The following is a 21,756-nucleotide window of genomic DNA, read 5'->3' as shown; positions in this document are numbered from 1 at the left end:
AATTCATCATGTGAGTGTGAAAGAACTGAAACAGGAGCCATAATGAGTTTTGTTATATGCAGTTCCTTGTGTGAGTGTGATATATTTTTTTAGCTTTGCATCATTATTTTAGTTCCTTTGCATATTTTGAATGTATTTTAACTGCCACAAAGCAAAAATGTAGACGTGAGTGAGAGAGAGAGAGAGACAGATACAGAGCGTGAGAGTGAATAAAAGATAAATTTCAAGTATTTTATATGGTGTAACTATAAGACGATGTTGTACAGGCATGAATTTGTATTTAGTGTACTTGTTCACCAGACTAATGCATATAACAGAGAAGGAACACTGCATTTTTATCTATATGGAATTGTTAACATATGTTTAAAGGAAAAATGACTGGAAGTTTTTATTATCTACATAAAAATTGTGATCAAGGAGTAATTATGATTTTAGATTTGATGTTAATCGTACACAGATATCTGGAAATATGTTACGAAAATATATTAGTATATTAAACAGATACATAAATGTATGAGTTTGAAATCATAGAAAACGTTACAACTAATTATGATGATTATTTTTGTTGTTGATACATCTTATAGATATGTAACTGAAAATAAAATATAGATTCAGAGAATCTGCAAGAATTTCCTATAGTTTATGAAATGTTTCAACTAAGCCTCTAAGAAACTTAAAATCCCTATTATATTTATAACTGAATGTTACACCTTTTTATCAGATCCTAGCGAAGTGATATCAGCGTTTAGTACAATTTTTAGTTCAGCTTTTAGAGTTGTGAACAACAGGAGCAAGATAACTTCAATCGCGATTATTTTGATATACATAGGTAACTTAAATGTTTTGTCAGTAAAACAGAGTTTTAAAGATGTTTAAAATTTACAAATGATTAAAATAAAATTTCTTGGGAAAATAATAATTTTAATAAAATTAATTTTTGGCAATTCAGTTATTATCTAATGCTCTTGTATGTTTTCTTCAGTAATATTTCGTTTTATATCTCAATTCTTTTTTAAGATATCCTTACTGGTAGCTAGAGCTTCATAAGTACTGATAAATTCTGCATTCATTTATTTTAGTTCCATATAATATAAAAAACAGTTTCTAGACATTGAAATTTCTGATCTAAGTCCTACATTAATGACCTGCAAAGCAATCATGGTCCCTGGTGTGCCTAAATTTTGCAAAACTGACCTCTTGCTAATAGCAGGAATTACATTTTCATCTTATAAAAATCTATCATATTTTGAAGTCTCACATTTTCAGTCAATTCAATCTTAAAATTTCTCTCGCATTTTTGCTTACCAAATAATGTTCCACTGATTATATATTATTTGTGTATGCATCTGTTGTAACAGTACATTTATTACGATTGACTTTGTCTTCCATTGTACTCCACAAAGTGCTGGAAACCTATGCAAAACAATTTTCTTTATGAAAGTGGTTATTAATTTTACCACATTACATATTTCTTCAGTCTTAGTTGTTAAATGACTGTCTTTTGAGTCACAGATTTTAGTTGTATTATTCAATTTAAGTATAAGTTTATAGAGGAGTTACTGTAGTGAGCAAACACAGCATTTTCTCCAAGTATTGAATTATAATCATGTTAATAACTCTAAATTGCATATAAATTACACAACAATTCCGTAATCACAAATAAAACAACGCTTAATTTTTAATGATTAGCATTATTTAAAAATCAAATCAAATTAATAATACCTATGTACAGGTATCACAGTGGTTCCTAATATTAACATATTTACCTTAATTAAGATTGTTAGTGCTGTGATTGCAAATGAAATTTCTGTGATGAAAGCCCATTCATATATAGGATAATAATCAAAGAATATCAGAGCTGAAACATTAATTTCTCCTTGATCGTGCTATGGAGAACATTGACTGAATTGCTAATGAGTAACGACAAGAGCTATGTTTACAATCATCTTGATTAAGGTGTGAGCTCACACTGTGGCATACAAATAGTAATATCCAAGCTACTCGGTTTCTTCATTTATGCTGTTTTATTAACACTTTATTTCAACATTAATTCCCAAAATATTCAAGTGCTTAAATTCATGATTGGAGACGTAAAATCTACAATATATTATATGCATTTATATAGTTATATGTGAATGTAGCATTTCCTGATAAAAATTATTTAACGTATCATTTTTTCAACACTTCAGTTTATTTCTTCATATTATTGAAAATCTTCATTTGAATTACAATATACTGTTATTTACAACATTTAATTCTAAATATTTGTGTTTTTAAATTGGGTTATGGGATCAGAACTGTTGAAATATGGCAAATTTTGAATCGCATTATGGGCATCACATGTTTACTATTACACTTAGTACAGGGAATGTAATGAGAGTCCTTGCACATTGACACATGTAACACAGCCGATGTCACCACTATCAGCAATAAACTTTTACTCATTCCAACATCTGTGATCGTTCGTATGAACTAATAAATCAATGTTGGAGATCAAACTTTATCATAGATCAATGAGATATACCTATTTCACTGGTCTACAAGAAATGGATTTATTACTTGGTTATATTTTCGGTCAAATAAATGAAAATTGCATACATTTTAATTTATATAACATATTCACTTAGTTAAACAACAAAACTGCCAGACTGAAGTTGATTCGTTCTAAACGAACTTCGTTTCACTAAAAAAATGCAATTTACTAGTGACACAAAATAATTTGACTACCGAAAGAAAGTATTATACACTGATACACTGACAGGTATAATTATTTCAGGAAGTGTAATACATGTGATGAAATAACACGGCTTATTTTATGTATGTGCAGTATTAGACAGTGTTTGATATCGACACTTAGGGGATTGGCTTCATGAAACCAAGTGAACATTATGAAATTCCAACAGGTTCACTCAACATTTGTTTAGCTACCAGTACCATAAATATTAAAAACTGGTACAATATTTGATAACTTGCCCTTTGATAAACCACACTTTCAATGTATTCTTTAAGAGACTGTTCATAGTTGATGCAATGATATAATGGAGTGAAACATCACTAGAAAGAAAATGGTAGGGCGAAGTCGATGTACACAAAGACAACCTGACCCACAGTCACTTTATCTACCACATATTCAATGCTATTTTCCGGAAATGTGCTGTTTAAGCTACAGACTGGGCTAGAGCCAGGCTAGTTCTTTTTAATTGGTTATTTTACGACACTTTTTCAACTGCTATGGTTATCTAGCGTCTGAATGAGATGAAGGTAATGATGCCAGCGAAATGAGTCCGGATCCAACATCGAAGGTTGCCCAGCATTTGCTTTTAATGGGTTAAAGGAAAACCCCGGAAAAAAACCTCAACCAGGTAACTTGTCCCAACTAGGATTTGAACCTAAGCCTGCTCATTTCATGGTCAGGAATGCTAACCACTACTCCGTAGCAGTAGACGAGCCAGACTAGTAGAATGAAAAAGAAGAACAATATTTTTAAAATAAGGATAGAGAGAATTTTTTATCTATAAAATTATCGTCCATACAAAAGTGCAAAAGAATTACCGGTACTAAAAAGATATTGGTACTACAAATCTCTAATATATTAATATTAAAATTAATATAATTGTAGTCATGCGAAAAAAATTATTTTATTCTCTGCTGTTGCAGTAGACCTAAATAGACTAATAGGAGTTACTATCTGACTTCCTTGACGAAACTTTTTCAACAGAGACTTTTCTAAGGGCATCATGGTTCGCAAAAAAGGAATGGCGATCAAGTTTCGAGTACTGTAATCATTTAATAATATTCTATACCTAAATTTGGAACAATACCTATAGTGTCAGTTGCCACAAAATTATCATAACATGGGAAATCCAATTCTTTTCAGTCTTATAGGTGTACAATGAATTGAGGTTACATTACATACCATATTATCGATTATGTTCTCATAACACAACGTAATGACAGTGGTTTAAATACAAGTTCAAAATGTTCTATCCATATACCGGTACTGTATTACAGAAACTAATGTGAATAGGCTTTGAAATTTGCTTAAAGATCTAGTTTTCAGAATGAAAATAAGGGACAATTGCAACAATTAACTCGAAGAAAATATGAAATAGGCACCAGTATGGTACAAACCAATTATTTAGTCCTGACAGCTCAGCGACGCGAAAGCGGGGAAGTAATAGTAGTAGTGGGAAGAGCTCCAGAATAGAGATTCCAAAGGCAAGCGAGTGACTAACCCAAACACCCCTTGGTGTAACTAAATGGACTCGCCTGACCCAGGCGCACATCTCCGGCGACTGTCAGGACTAAATAATCGTACTGTACTTCTAGGAAAAGAGAAGAATCTTTGAGCACCATCTCAGAGTGTATAGGTACTAGCATGTTAAAGCATGATACGAGGAAAAAAATATATTAGTCATACACCCTTGAAGTTATTAGCATATTAGGCTTACTAACAATCAGTTAATTTTTTTTTTATTCAAATTTAGAAGCCATAATAAAGGTATTTGGGATTCAGATTGTGTAGATTAATTGCAAAAGTTGTGTTCATATAAATTATTAGATAAATGTTCTATTTCTCTAAATGCATACACGTCCTCTTTCTTTGATGCAGAAAAGAATCACTCATTTTTATTTCAAACACCTGTTGCATCTTCACATACACTACACACAATCAACAATTTCTGTACCAATAATAATCAAGCACAGCTATTGGTTGGAAATACTACTTTTAACTGAAACAGGAGAAAGGAAGAGGTTTAAATTTATTTGCTTGTTGTCACATTTCCAAAGACTTTGTTATTAATAAAAGTGTGACTGTTTGCTACGATATTTGTACAAAAAGTAGGGATAAAGAATAAAAGAAAAAGAAAAACTGTTCGCTATCTATAATACGATATCCGTAAATACAAGATTTTTGGTGTCTCATATAGTGCAAGTTTTCATGCCTTAAATATGAGACATCCCGTACAATATGTGACACATGGAAACTCTAGCTCGAGTATTAAAAATGACTATGAAGATGTGGTAGGGTAGTGCTTATTGCTCTATGCTATAAAGCAGAATGTGGTGGGTCGATTCCCGAGGGGATCATGGATTTTTCTAATTATTGGCCTATACATTCCGGCTGAAGGCTAGGATCCTAGAAAACAAGTAAAGACAGCAAGCACGTAGAACTGATATTAATACTGATAGTCTGCAGAGATGAAAGCCTTAAGCTACTGCTATCCTGTGGGCCTCCATGGGTTGTAATAGGGATAACATGGGTTACCGGTAACTCTGCTTTTACAAAAATGATTACAATTTTTTTTCCGGTGCCCATAAAACAAATGTCACTTTGGTAGTAAATAATAATAATAATAATAATAATAATAATAATAATAATAATAATAATAATAATAATAATCTTGTTCACTATAGTACATAGAGGGTCAAAGACTACCAGTCGACTGCTGGCCTCACATCTACATGCCTCAGGAGAGGTGAATGATTATCCAACTAGTACAGGTAACATGTGATTAGCACGAAGCTGTTATAGCTAGCTTTCAGAACCAGATTTCGCTACCTATTGTAGCTCCCCAAATTCATCACAATGCAGGGTGGACACTGGTCTCATACATTGATCGAAATTTCATAAGAATACCTCTTCTCTGATGAAGACTTGCATTAGACCATGATGCCACAGCACAGAACAAATTTGGTTATTAAAAAGGGTTAATACAAGTAGAGTGCCCATTAGTTTATAGGGTAAAGAAAATATGCACATAAAATATTTACCAAAATATACTCATACAATTATGCACTCATATAAAATGGTTGAACATGGTACAACTTTTACAGAACATTATTTGTATACGTTTTGGAATACCAGTAGCCTATGAATAAACAAAAACGTTGCATGTAAATCCGGGTTTTATTAGTAACAATGGTTTCTGAACAATATATATGTGGAGGATATATGACATGATCCTGATAAAAGTATGAATTTATGAAGTATAAGGTAACATTGCTTCTACTGTAGGACATTTTAAAAATATTTATCTTTTTTTAAATAATGATTCACAACATTGTAATAACATTGCTTTAAATGTTACAGTTCTGCTATCAGTGGGAACTACAACATACATAGATGGACTGAAATGAGTACTGTACCTATGAAAATTGTCAATTCAACACAGTCAGTGTGTGCTATATAAATGTGTGCAATGGCTATAATAAAGAGACTGACTGATCCTCAAAGTCAAGTCTGTAACATAATTTAGGAGTAAAAAACAAAGTGAAAATAAACTGAAACACTGACTTATTAGCAAAACTAAACACTTCCATGAAGAAGTCTGGCCTACAACTAATCACACTGAATAACACAGATTTTAGGGGGGGGGGGGGGAGAGGAGTAGGCATTCAGAAAACTAATTGTGTTAAATTTTACCTTCTCCCATCACATTATCTTCTTAATAATTTGAGCCAATAATTCTCTTTTATTTATTTTAGAAACTTGAGTGTATATATTCATAATTTTTAACATAAAGATGTTACTCTCTCCATTATTCTCGGTCCATATTTAAATTTCTGTTTTTCTAACTTTCTTTCTTCTCATGCTAATATTAATTGATTTCCCCATTCTCCCTACTTAATAATATTACTGTACTGCCTTCTCATGACGTGGCCATGCCATCTTAATTTTTTATTTATTTCCTGCAAAATATCTATTATTGTCCAGTTGTTTTCTAGATATTTCACTTCTTATCTTACCCAATCGTGAAACCCTTCCAAAGAGTTTTAAATACAGGTAATCAAATTTTTTCTGTATGTCATTTATTTTTATTTATCTTCCTCTCACAGTTTTTATAAGTTGAAGTAACTGGTCAGATATGAAATCCTTACTATTTATTTACTTGATATATTAGTGTGTCCTTCAAGGCAAAGAAATGTATCATGTAGTGGCGACAGTAACATGAAGAAATGAAGAAGCTGGACAAGAGAAGTGGATGTCCTGTGTTAAAATCTGTTCCCTTCTCTCAAAACTTCTTTGTCCAGTTTACAACTTGAACAAACTGCAATTCTCTCCGACATAGAAAACCAGTGTTTCAACCACTTGGCTAATGGCCCCTCTTACATGTTACATAGTTTATGGAATGCATATAATGCTTCAAATTCAATTACCTCAGTAGTTATAACATTAACACTTTACTGAAGTAAAATAATTCCATGACTATAGTTCAGTAGAATAGCTGCACTTACATGACAATTCTCTTCATGAATTTATTTTTGCTAAACAGATAAGAATGTTGTCGTAAATGAAGAAACCTACAAAATTGTGTCATCCTAACCGTAGCTTGATGGTATATCCAAAAATGCCAAGTAGTGTAACCTAAATAAAAATCATCTCACGTCCTATGCACACCTATATTCCAGCACAACTGAATACTTTATACTTCGGAGCTGTCCATTTTCATCAATTAAATTATTATTAATATTATGATATCAATTTACAAAAAAAAAAAAAAAACTAAATCTGAATTTAAGAGATGTAATTATTGCATAGAGATATAAAAAGAAAAGTATTGTAAAGGTTTTAATGTGAGATTTTATATGTAATAATATTTAGCAGATGAAGTTGATGCATATGTTAATAAAACAACTATGTGTGTATTCTATAAAATGCACCACACATATTTTATTATGTACTTAAGTTATGTATAAATGAGAATTATTTGTGTACCGTATATGGTCTGTTACTGTTGAGACACTACCAAGTTGCTCTAATAACCTTATTCTGTACAGTTTGTTAGGGGGCAATAAACATTTATGTTGCATAATTCTTAAAATAATTATTCTACCACAAATTCATCATTTACCAGATTTCTAATATCAAACCATCCTTAGTATTGTGTCACAAAATTATGTTTTTTTTTTTTGTAAATTTCTGTTGCTTTAATTAAAACTTTTAATTGAAATTTTTTAGTACATAGCCTACAGAGGCTACTAGGAGGAAATATTAAGCTAACTAAAACGGAGCAATAAGTAGGCAACGAGAACCTAACTGCTTGGGAGAAATCTACTCTACATCCCCACAACTATGGAGAGAACCTGCTAGCTAACTGGACTACAGATGATCCCTATTGCCGTGCATATGACTGAAAAACAGATGCCAGAAGAGGAGAGACCTTGAAAAGACTTCGAAAGGTCTTGTACTATATTCATATGATTTTATTAGAGAGTTGGGACATTGATCCCATCAACAATTAAAATAGTGTATGTAATTAGCTGATAGCATTGAAAATGGAAAAACAAATCTCCTATGAGAAATAAAACCATAGGCCTATGCCTATACAGAGTGTTTCCGGGCTAATGTTACAAACTTTCAGGGATGATGGGGAAGGGCACATATACCAATTTGAGATGAGGAACCCTGGTCCGGAAATGACTGAGTCGAAAGTTACAAGCAAAAACAGTTGTGTGGAAATGAAATAATTTTATTCCTCTGTACACCTTATTTATGTGTATTTATCTGTACATCTTACACATACTGTATTCATCTGACGTTGTTTACGTTGTCTATTTACGGTATTCCATTCAGTGCGCTGTCTGAGGGGTGGGGACAGGAGACTACACTAAAGCAATGCAGATGGCGTAATGTGTAATGGACATGGTAGGTCCTGATATGCAGCAGTGTATGTGTACAAGTTACAGTGTCCAGCCGATCAGTCCTAGTGAAATGAAGGAGTACACAAGAACGGAATATGCAGACATGATTTTCGAATACGGATGAACCGATGGGAACAGTAGACAAGCTCACAGATTGTATCTTAATTATGCAACAAAATAGGTGATTCTGATTCTGTGTCTCAACTCATATTCAATTATTATCGATGAACTATAATCTGATGTCTACTGCAGAGTTACATGTGTTATTCACACTAAAACTTATTGTAGACCTATAGGGAACGGAACTTGGATAATTTCTACACATTAAAGAAAAAATAATTAACTTGCTCCACTATTCTGCAAATTATGTATTTAGGCATTAAATTCCGTACATCTTATTTAATAATTCTGCATGAAAGAGACTTATCCGCACATTTACAGGCTCTACTATGAGTCTGATGTCTTCAAGATATCTAATCTATATGCTTTTCAGAGTTCATCTAGTATGTCTTCGTTTTTAAATCTTTTTCATTCAAATTAAACATTATTTTTAGAATTAAAGAATCTACAATGCTTCACTGAACACTGTTTCTTCTCTCATAAGAAAGAAGAATACTGGTATTGCAGAATTCGAGTATATTTTAAATATGTAAGACACATTTTAAAAGATGAGGTGTCATTATATTTTAGCAAAGGTTCTAACTTACTATGTATGAATGAACATAGATTGCAAACATTGTAACTTGATTATTATTAAAAGTTCATTATTTCAGAAAATGTTCCTCATTGTCATAGAAACAAGTAATTTTAGAAGAACACCACAAGAAATAGTTCTTTGTAAACAGACTAAGACAAATACTTATGTAAATAGAGTACTAATGCAGAAGATCTTTGTCTTAATGGATCCTGTGTAGTATGCCATTAATTTAACAAAAATACAAAGATGGAGAAAGAATCAAGTATTATCATCACTCTGTCGCATTTAGCTGACCTAGCTCTGGGCTCTCCAGAGGTAATCTCCAGTCACATTATATTCTTTTTATTATAATGTCATAAAGTTGCACAAAATTTTAAACATGTTACGAAAGAAATATTTAAAGTCTAATTCAATTTTCTTTGTTCACGAGAGATGGAAAGCATCTTATTTCAGTAGGACATTTTGAAGGCTTTCTTCGGAAGTATAATACTACATTAAATTTACAACATGGAGTAAAAAAGTTATTTAGTACAAACAAATGATGAGTAATTCTTCTTTATTTCAATTCTGTGTAAATACCAACGAAAGTTCAGTTAAGCTTTCCAGAGTCTCAAATTCTATCTATAGTTAATTGCATTTAGTTAGTGCAGCCTTAAATCACTAATTAAATGATATAATGTTAATGTGTCATTCGTGACAGCAGCTTTGGTTAAGGAATGCAGCTTTTATGTTGTGGAAAGGCTATGACAGTGGGTTTGAGTCCCGGCCAGGCATGGATGTGTGTCAGTTATTAATGTGTTCTGTGTTGTCATAAATGGAGGCCAGCTGTCGTGTTGACCTCCCATACCGAGAGTTCCATCATTTGGATGTCTAATATTCAGCTTCCAGAACTTCTTAGGAAATAGGTCAAGGCCCAATGGGCTGTAAAGCCTTCGGAAAAAAATGTTTATGTAGAAAATCAAATGCATATTCAATCAGTAGATATAAGTACCAATTATTATTTATTTATTATTATTATTTTTTTTTTCTTCCAATTTTCAATTTGAGTAACTTGGCATAGCCTTAACAAAATTATTCCAAGTTCCATAATGTTTTATTTTATTCTTTCTATTCTACAATTAAGAAAACAATTATTTAATTCTTATTTGTGTATTCTACATATTAGAAAATAAATTATACCATCAGAATAAAATTATAGTGGTCTAGTGGTTTTCTACGTTCATCATTACAGTCCAGGCTCACTACTTCAATTCTGATCAAGTAGGCCTATGGTACTATAGATTTGTAAGGACATAAGGAATCTTTACCAAGGCTTCCTTCGGGAAAAAAAATTTATCTCTAGTAATGCAAAAAACATTTAAGCCCAAACAGCATGATATTTTGCATTAAAAGAGCGATTACCTATGACTATATTTTAAAAGTTTAGGGCTAAATATCTTATCTCTACAGGATTGTTTCCGATCTCTGATAACGAATTTGAATGATGTCAGGAATCATACCGATAGCTGAATTGCGGCGAGAGGTGACAGACCAGTAGTGAGTGATTTCATAATCAGAGTGCACGGTGTATCACAGTAGCAATGCCCAAGAAAATCGAGCCTTTTCGGGAGGAGTACATAACAACCCTTTCCGATGCCAAGTACAACTGTACTTACTGTACTGTACTGTACGTGAAAATCATAGGAGCCTGCAAAAAACGTGGTTTCGTTATTTCCAAGAAAGGCATCTTGTGTGTACCTAATAGGACTGGAAAAGCTCAGATGGGTTTAATTCCAGAGTGGAAAAAGCAAGCAAATCCACCCCCGTCACAAGTCGCCGCACCCCACAAGATGATACAAATTAATTCCATTCGTGCTTTACCAATCTTATTAAGTACACAGAAGATGCCTTTCTTGAAAATAACGAAACCTCGTTCATTGCAAGTTTCTTTTATTTTCAGTTAACCGTACTTGGCATTGGAGAGAGCTGTTATATACCCCTCCCAAAAAGGTTCGATTTTCTTGGGCATTTCTTCTGTGAGTCGCCGTGCACTCTGACTATGAGATAACTCACTACTGGTCTGTCACCTCGCACCACAGTTCAGCTGTCGTGTGACTCCTGACGCACATGATGGCATTCAAATTCGTTATCTGAAATCGAAAACAACCCTGTATTTGTTCACTAATGACGGTTCCAGGAAAAGTATTTTTAGCATGTCTTGTTCAAACTTCATAGCTTTTCACCTGTACTTATTTTGTAACAAACAAAATATGAATAGTAGCCTACCATAAACAGTAAGTATAAGAATTCATTCCAGTTTTTCTCCCCCCTTTTTAGACAACATACTAAAGATTTTTTTAACTAGGGAAGACAAAAACTTAATTTCAGACTTCTTTCTCACTCAATAAAAACCGTTCCTGTTGGTTAGACTATTTAAAATGTAATTTTAATTATATACTTCCACATGTTTCCTTATAAATAATATTTTAATCACTCTTACAGCTTGGTGCTGTCAACTTTAATGTGTTACATACACTACTTCAAGTCATGATTCGACAGATGAACTTGGATAAGACGCAAGTAGAATTTCGTGGATCAGATTACGACAGAATTAAGGTAAATAAAATGGTGTATTTTATTTCAAAATATCTTATAGGAAGGAACTAGAGCACTCCTGTTGAAATAGATATTCTCAGTTATAGAGTATCTCAGGTTTAGGTGTAATTAGCATAAGTTACCGTAGCACCTTCCGGCATGAAAATAAAGCTGAAAGACACACGTCCTAAAATTACGATATATAAATGAATTCCTTCCTTACTGAGAGAATTTCGCGCAAAATCGCAAGTCAAAATTTTCCTCTCTTATCAAATTTCCTATTTTGTTAAGAACAAAGAAAGTCCGTTATTCTTTGATTTTTTGAACGCTGCGACTCGCGAAACAAAAAACGTTTGGTAGCATATCCAATAAGAAGCAGGCACTGCTCAATATCTTTCCATACAGTTTACACTTTACCAGGGGCGGCTCTACAATAAGAACTGCAGAGCTGCAGAACCGCCATTTAAATGGACCTGAAAAAAATTAAAAATATAAAACGTGCTTTTATGTAATCTAGTTCATTGTTTCATTTATTTTTCCAATTCATTCTCCTTCGATTCGAGATTTTACTGTCTGTAGGAGCCTTGAACTGCTCGAGAATTTTAGCTGTAGTGTACTTTTCGGATCTGTGATCGGCAGTTCCTGAAGCTCAACGTAGGGTAGTCGGCAGCAGAAAACTCGTTTTCTTCACCGTCCCATAAGACTGCATTAGAGCTGCAACCGAAGCAGCTCTCTCCGAATATACAAAAGAACCGTCAACACCCTCCTCTCTTTATGACTTGCGTTAGAACACGTAGGCTTCTGGACTACTGTATATCATTACAGTTCCAGAGTATTATAGTACTGTCGGTGATGTGATGTGATTAGTCAGTATGTCTAAGGAAATATTTTATACTAGCCGTACCCGTGCGCTCCGCTGCACCCGTTAGAAATAAATATAAAGTAATTACATAATTAAATTAGGACATTTGATCCAGGGAACATTCGTGTTTGATATAAGGATAAATCGTTTATTATGTTCCTTAATTTAAATTGTATTTGCATAATTAAAATGCGATCATTTTGATCCAGACACCACTCATTTGGTCATAAAAATTATTTTAGGAAATACAGGAAACGAATGTACAGAATAGCTTATCAAGTTTTCTGTGCATAAGAAGCTATTTTAATCTTACCTGTCCTCGATTCACTCAGAAGTTACTGTAATAACATTATAGCATTATGTCCATCTAGAGAAACTACACTTTCCAATGGTGAATTAATAATTAATTATACAAATAGGTTAATTTAGCTTCCGATATTACTTCATACAAACACAGAAACATTATCTGTAGGCTATCTTTCATAGCTTTCGATTGTTGCTGTCCAAGGCCCCTTATAGACGAAGTCATTTGTTTTTTAATTCATTACACGGCCTTAGATAGCAGTTATTTTAATTTTAAAACTCATTTATCTCATTAAATATTAGTCCTATCAAAATTTTCCAAGGAATAAAACTTATCGTAAATTATTTTTAAAGAAACTTTTGTTATGTAACATTTTTCACAAAAATCAATAATAAGCGAGATATTTCGATTTATTTAATTCAGGCCCCCTTATAACCCCCCTTTTAAATAATGTATTTTGAATACCATATAGCCTAAAATCTAAGTTACAACGAACTTAATTTATATTCCAATTTTCATCGAAATCCGTTCAGCCATTATCGCGTGAAAAGGTAACAAACATACAGACAGACAGACAGACAGACATACAAACAAAAATTTCAAAAAAGCGATTTTCGGTTTCAGGGTGGTCAATTATATATGTTAGGACCAATTATTTTTGGAAAATCGAAAATTACCAGAAAAATTTCGGCTACAGATTTATTATTAGTATAGATTAAAAATGAATGAAATGAAAACCTAATCGACCAACCCTTTTCGAAATTAAAAAAGAAATTGCATGTTAACTTAAGAAATTTACGTCCTACACAAAATTTAAATATTGAAATTTCTGGAAAAAGTCGAGGAAATCATGTAGCCTACTAGTCATTTTAATACCTAAATGTGTAATGGAAACGATTGGTTTTTTGCTGCGCTCATGAAAACGCTTTCTCCCCCACCCGTGTATTCTGTTTAGAGGAGAAAATACATTGACAAACACCGGAGTGAAGGATTTAGTTAATTTGACTTTAAAAAACTAGAAAAGCTTATGGGGCACATCTCCACTACGTGACTAGTTGTACCAGGTGGGAGAGTGTAGCGCACGGACGGTTGGAATACAATTCCGGATGCACAGTCAACTTTGAGAAGGGGCTGTAATTACACGCGTTATCCGATTTAGATGCAATAAACAGCATGCGTTTGCTAAATACACTATTTTTCATGCAGAACTGCCAACCTTTGTAACCGCGGGCCGCTACTGCACTTTACAGTCACTAAAGACGACTATTTTTCCGTACCAAAGTACATGGAAGGTCCGTGTAAATCAAGGCGAGTATTTTCCCTGGACCAAAAGGCCAGCTGGAGAGGATTGTGACAAAGTTAAAGTGGGTTAAATTGAGGGATGATTAAGTGACAGCACTGATCCACGGAGGAGAAGGAGTGCTATCATGGCGCCACTCACAGGAACGACTTAAACTAAATTTGAATTCAAGCGGGAAGGATGTATCTAATGACCTCCATGAATTGCAAAGGTGTAGAATAAAAAATAAATAAAGAAATGTTGGCATTATTTTTGGACTGACCCTCTTATAACTGGATTAATTTTTGAAACTGTACTCACGCAATAGTCTATAGTTTCTCTAATTCAATTCTCTAATTTACAGACAGTTATGAAAAGTGCTCCATCTTCACCAACACTAAAGCTATCAGAGTACATACTTAACATCGAAGACAGTGAAGGAAATATAACAAAAATATCGTCCAAAGATACGAAGAAACCTGAAAAGAAACATAAGGAAAAACCAACAAGTGAGGCAGTTCAAGAGGCAAAAACAGAACAGAAACAGGAAGAAAGTGGAGAAATTGAGCCTGCAGGAAGTGTAATACTCGTTGAACAAGCCGGTGACAAAGACAAGCAAGGAAAAGTGATAGATAGACAAGTGGATAAGGAAAAACCCAAGATAGAGGTTTCCCAGGAAGATATAGAGAAAGTGAACAAAAAGGTAGGCATATTTACTCATTCATCTATTCACAGTCTGTCCGACCAGCTGATGAATGACCGACTGACCGAACCTAACAATGGCAGAATTTGTTGGACTGAGATAAGGTTTATCTTCAAATTATTTATTTTCGTAGATGTAATATTAATATTATTTATTTAGATGACAAAACTGATAGTAAATAAAATATCTGTTAGACGATTTTTTCTCGTATTTATGATGTTGTTGACATGTCTCGTAAATTGACAGTACCGGTACCACATGTTGCTGGTTGCAATACAAACGGAAGAAAAACAGTGCTGTAATGATGCGATAAGTAAAATGATTACAAAGGGAACCTTTTTAGACAAGAGAAGCTACATAGTGCCCAAGCAACGACATGCAAATGTTTCTTATGGCAATAATTTTTAATTACGAAAGAAATTGATCTTTACTATTTTAATTAATTTTAGACTACGGTCTAAAATAATATGCAATCCACATTTATTAAGTCCATTAACAGTATATCAGAAATAGGAAAAATCGAATTAGTCTCTCTCTCTCTCTCTCTCTCTCTCTCTCTCTCTCTCTCTCTTTCAAAATTGTCCTTGATTCTGCAATAACGCACTTAAAACATTTGTACTGGAATAATATTTTATCTTATTATGATTCCTAAGTGTTATGTATTTATTTACTTCCTTCCAATGACAGGTACATAAGTTGAGTTATTCGTCGAAACCGTCCCCAGCTATGAATGACGCGCCGAAGCTGTAGTTATTTTTTCCACCGCTTTGAGCTGATTATTTTCAACTAATTATAAAGACATTGGAACTTCATATTTCATATTTGGCGCTTGATATAACGAAAAATAGATTCTATTGCAGTTAAGATACAAATTCATAATCTTAATATAATTAAACCGTTGCACTCCGTGAACCAAAAGGGGCGAACTACATAGCACCGTAGATGATATTACGCTTATTATTACTTACAATTGAAGCGATGAGATCAATAACCATTCAAGTCCATTTACACAAGTTTCGAGAAAAATGCAAAAAACTTTTTTTTTATTTCTTACCTAATAAATTATAATTTTTTGCACGTAATATTTCTGGTGTCCCGCGCCGTGGCGTCGCGGTCTAAGGCATCCCGCCTAGGACCCGCGTTACGGAATGCGCGCTGGTTCGAGTCCTCATGGGGGAAGAAATTTTCTCATGAAATTTCGGCCAGTGTATGGGACCGGTGCCCACCCAGCATCGTGATGCACTTGGGGAGCTACGATAGGTAGCGAAATCCGGTTGCGAATACCAGCTATAACGGCTGGGGGGATCATCGTGCTAACCACACGATACCTCCATTCTGGTTGGATGTTCGTCCACCTCTGTTTCGGCATGTGGGCGTGAGGCCAGCAGCCGGCTGGTCGGTCTAGGCCCTTCAAGGGCTGTAGCGCCACGGATTATTATTATCATTATTATTATTATTATTATTATTATTATTATTATTATTATTATTATTATTATTATATTTCTGGTTGTTTTAGAGATCAAGACAAAGTAGTACACCAACTTTTAAAGTCGTAACACTTGTGGGAATATCCTAAATTTAATTTCAAATTTGCAAAAAATTAATGGCCAAAAGTGGACTTGAATGGTTATTGATCTCACCGCTTCAAGTGACTTTTAGAGAATCCGGAGGTTCATTGCCACCCTCACATAAGCCCGTCATCTGTCTCTATCCTGAGCAAGATTAATTAATCAGTCCCTACCATCAAAACCCATCTTCCTCAGATCCAATTTAATATTATCCCCCCATCTACGTCTCGGCCTCCCCAAAGGTTTTTTTTTCTGGAGTCACCCATATGTGCTACATGCTCTGCCCATTTCAAACGTCTTATTATGTAAGATGAAGAATACAATGCGTAAAGTTCTGCATTGTGTAAGTTTCTCCATTCTCCTGTAACTTCATCCTTCTTAGCCCCAAATATTTTCCTAACACCCTTAGCTCGAACACCCTCCACTCTCAAAGTGAGAATCCAAGTTTCCCAACTATACAGAATAACTGGTAATATAACTGTTTTATAAATTCTAACTTTCAGTTTTTTTTAAAGCAGACTAGATGACAAAAACTTCTCGACCGAATAATAGCAGGCATTTCCTATATTTATTTTGCGTTTAATTTCATCTCGAGTGTCATTTATATTTGTTACTGTTGCTTCAAGGTATTTTAATTTTTCCACCTCTTTAATGTATATATTTTCAATTTTTATATTTATATTTCGTACTATGTTCTGGTCACGAGACATAATCATGTACTTTGCTTTTTTCGGTATTTACTATCTCATTACTTGCTTCAAGTAAAATTCCCGTGTTTTCCTTAATTGTTTGTGGATTTTCTCCTAACATATTCACGTCATTCACATAAAAAGAAGCAGCTGATGTAACCCGTTCAAATCCAAACCCTCTCTGTTATCCTAGACTTCCCTAACGGCATATTCTAGAGCGAAGTTAAAAAGTAAAGGTAATAGTACATCTCCTTGCTTTAGCCCGCAGTGAATTGGAAAATCGACAGACAGAAACTGGTCTATACAGACTCTGTTTACGTTTCACCGAGATACATTTTATTTATTTTTTTATTTTATTGGGTTATTTTACGACGCTGTATCAACATCTAGGTTATTTAGCGTCTGAATGAAATGAAGGTGATAATGCCGGTGAAATGAGTCCGGGGTCCAACACCGAAAGTTACCCAGCATTTGCTCGTATTGGGTTGAGGGAAAACCCTGGAAAAAACCTCAACCAGGTAACTTGCCCCGACCGGGATTCGAACTAGCTTCGTGGGAATACCAAATTCAATAAGAATATTATATACAACTTCTCTCTTAATCGAGTCATAGGAGCTATGCCTTTTTTAAATTTATAAATAACTGATGTACTGTGCCCTTATACTCTAATTTATTCTCCAGTATCTGTTGAATACAAAAAAAAAATCTAATCAATAGTCTATCTATTACGCCTAAAACCACATTTATGATTCCCAATAATTTCATCTACGTATGTATAGATAACCTTATTAGCATTTCACTCCAATCATACTGATTTAAAATATTACTGACTACACTGTTGCTTTTTTTCTTTAGACATCATCCTGATTGTGCTGCATTTTCAAAATTGTCTCATAATAATCTCTTTCTATTATCTAATATAATTTGAAATATATTAACATTCTATGTATTTTAGTTTAATTCTGCTACCCAGTTTATTTCAGTGTTTAATTAATAGTTCATAGTATTTTGTTGTTTAATTCGTAAATAACTCTTGTATACATGTAACTCTCATCTAAATCAAATCGTTGAATTCTTTGTAAGTTCATGCATATGTATATACACTTTTTGCTGGTTGTGTGGAAGAGAAGGCCTTACGGCCTTAACTCTGCCAGCTAAAATAAATCATTATTATTATTATTATTATTATTATTATAGAGTTAATCTTCTCAAAAGAATATTGGACAACATTTTCTACGTCAACAAAAGTGATATTTCTCGAAATTACTGCAGTCTTTTTCCCTCTTCTTAAAGATATGTATGATTATGATGATGATTATTATTATTATTATTATTATTATTAGCGTCTATTATTATCATTATTATTATTATTATTATTATTATTATTATTATTGACGTTGAATTGTTGTTGAAGCAACAGTGGGATGCATGCCGGTAGGGGAACGAGAGTATAACGCAAAAATCTATCCCCATGCACAGTCTTTGTTCACAAATTTCACTTGAACCAACCGGGATTCGAACCCGGGTTATCAATGTGAAAATCCTATGCTACAACCGTAAAACTTTACAACTAATAAAATGGACAACAAACAAACAGACTGACTAACCAAAGAATGATTGTTCTAATAAATTACACAGTCTGAAAGAATAATAATTGGCTGAAGGGATGACATTTTCTGAATGAAACAGTCTAAATAATTGTAAATTTATTTTTAAGTAATTGTTTAAATAAGGCAAGCATAACTCTGCACTAAGTTTTGTTGTTGAAGATGAGTCATCTGGAGAAGCAAGTGCAGGACATGCAGTCCATTCCAAGTAACGAGGAGCTCATTAACCGCACAAGGTCCAGCTCACAGACCACCCCAGTAAACGACATGTGGCAGATCATGAATATCACCAAACGCATGGATGCTGCGGAGGATTGCGTCAACAAGGTATATTAATTTAAAAAATTAGTAAAATTATTATTAACTTATTTAGCATATAAATGTTGGAGAAGAGTATCTGCGTTAAAAAGTATAGCATAGTCAATGATTAAAACAATTAATGTAATTTCATACACATACTAAGCGGAAGGATGCTGCAGAACAAGAGTGTATTAATAAGGTATCTATACAGTGCTGTAGTTGGTACGGCGTACCGGCCCATCTAAAATAAAAACTCGCTGTTACCGTACCGAAAAATAAAATAGACAGAAAATATAAATTAATTATGTTTAAATAATCTTTAATAGACTTTTAAATGCAGGATGTTAGCTATTTGAAAAACATTTTGATTTTGATATAGTATATGGCATAAAACTAGCGGCTGATATCTCATATTCTTTTCTTAAACGCTTGTCCATTCGTTGTTTTATCGAAAAACATGGTCTGGCACTTCGGGAGTAGTTGTGATTATTTAATTTCAAGTTTGCATACCGCCGTCGTATTTATATACCTAAGTAATTAACACTAATTTCATGGCATAGCGCTTCAAGAAATCTGCTACACTGATTCGCTAATTTAAAAAATTGCATAGATGCCTTCGCATAACACTAATTTTGTGATGTGGCCCCTCAATAATTCTGCTGCACTGATTCACTAATTTTAAAATTCGCTTAGACATAATGTTTGCTAGAGGAGGGAAATATTGTTACTTTTCGTGCGTTCATGAATCTTGAGTCCAGTTACATATTAGAGGCTAGATTCTATTCCAATTTCAACTAAAGAATATGAATGAGCATTACTGTAATGAACTAAGAAAAAGAATACTCTTCTAGTAAAAGAGTTGTTAGGTTTATGTTCCTAAGAAGTGTTGGGCCACCAATGCCAGCGTTTAATTTCTTGCCTTATATGTAATTGTGACTGCAATCTGGAAGGAGGTCTGCAGAGGAAACTGCATGATTAAGAAGTAACCTTGGACAAGAAGTGCAGTACGAGTCCATACAGAGTCTAGTCTGACCAAGGAGATTTCAACAGTACCCCCTAAAATTTTTCCTCAACTACAGCATTGTATCTACACAATAAATTATTAAAAACAAATAAATTTTTTGTACATGTCAAGCGAGTGACAACTAAAGAACACTAAAATAACAAGACACGCAGTCGGTTATTAAAAAAATTCAATTTAGGGGAGAGTCGGGTAGTATCGGACATCGGGTAATATCGGACAGTGAGTTTCTTTCATCTACCACACGATGATAGTACCTGATTGACATGGTCACGCTTCTGTGATGTCGCATAGAGAAACGTAACCATGTCATTCAGGTACTACCATATGGTGGTAGATGAAAGAAATGCACTGTCCGATATTACTCGATGTCCGATACTACCCGACTCTCCCCTACATCAATAAAATGGCGCGCAGTAACGAGAGATTCTAATAACTGTGTAATGCTACTTTAAGTACATCGAACTTTCGTAAGACTATGGCTGTTGAAATGATATAACTACATCATTTATCATTTACCTAACGGCAAAGCCATTTCTTGAAAATTACATATTGTAGCTGGCCATCTTCTCTGCGTACGCATTTCTACATCCGCGAAAACAAGTTCCTCATTGAGCCTTTACAACATCTCTTCACGAATATTAAGCTTTCGTTAATTAATGTAGTGAGGACGACGTGCAAACATTCTGCTTTTCAGAAATCCCCATAAAAAGAACTCACAAGCAGAAAGACCTGGGGATCTCGCTGGCCAAAAAAATACCGCAATTCCTGGAAATGATGTGATTTCCAAACAATTACCATACAGTGACGATCGATATTCTTGTAATACGAGCCGTCACTCCATTCTGATAGAATAAACTTGACTCATTTGACTCTCAAGTTCATTGGCCAAAGAAGTCTGAACCATGTTAACATGAATTCACAAGTAACGGCGTGATCATTGTTATCCTTTAAAAATAAAGTCCAATGATTCCTTTCGTAGACACAGCACACAACACGATCAATTTTAAGTTCTGTTTATTCACGCAGTCCTTCAGATGAAAGTGCGCTTCAATCTTTTGCCAAAAACTGTTCAACAAAAGTAACTCTGTTATTCAAAATCACAAGCTTTCAGTTCTTGGACTACCTGAATCTTATAATGATGGAAGTACATATAAATCTTTGAAGAACATCCTGCCCAAAGTGCGGTCATCTTGTAGGCCTACATACAAAATGAGTGGATACTGCAGAACAATATATGTTGCTAAGATATCCTATGCTGTAAATTTAATGACTAGAAGTTTATTCGAACTGTTGTTATAACTTTCAACAATATTGAATCCTACATTCGGAAAATTAGATTAGGAAAAATGGATATGGAAAATAGAGCTTTCGAAAAATGAATTAGAAAATATGCTTAACACACACATCCCCTGAAATCATCCCTTCTTTTTACACAACTCTGGCGTTCGATTTGTTTTAGCTGGGCCAGAATCTATATTGTCTTCCACTGATGTTCTTCCGTGG

General features: G+C 33.8%; 1 protein-coding gene across 1 annotated transcript in view; it reads left to right on the top strand.

Moving 5' to 3' along the window:
- The first annotated feature begins 9,589 nt into the window (after positions 1-9,589).
- Positions 9,590-21,756, top strand: part of LOC138702265 (glutamine-rich protein 2-like) — a 33,104-nt gene continuing 20,937 nt past the window's right edge. The window contains exons 1-4 of the mRNA XM_069829847.1: positions 9,590-9,658; positions 11,825-11,938; positions 14,727-15,065; positions 19,092-19,256. Coding sequence (XP_069685948.1) covers positions 9,590-9,658; positions 11,825-11,938; positions 14,727-15,065; positions 19,092-19,256 — 687 coding nt within the window. The remainder of the gene's footprint in view (positions 9,659-11,824; positions 11,939-14,726; positions 15,066-19,091; positions 19,257-21,756) is intronic.

The sequence above is a fragment of the Periplaneta americana genome, chromosome 6 (assembly GCF_040183065.1).
Source record: "Periplaneta americana isolate PAMFEO1 chromosome 6, P.americana_PAMFEO1_priV1, whole genome shotgun sequence".
In the NCBI taxonomy this organism is placed as follows: domain Eukaryota; kingdom Metazoa; phylum Arthropoda; class Insecta; order Blattodea; family Blattidae; genus Periplaneta; species Periplaneta americana.
This window is presented reverse-complemented; position numbering and strand designations above follow the sequence as displayed.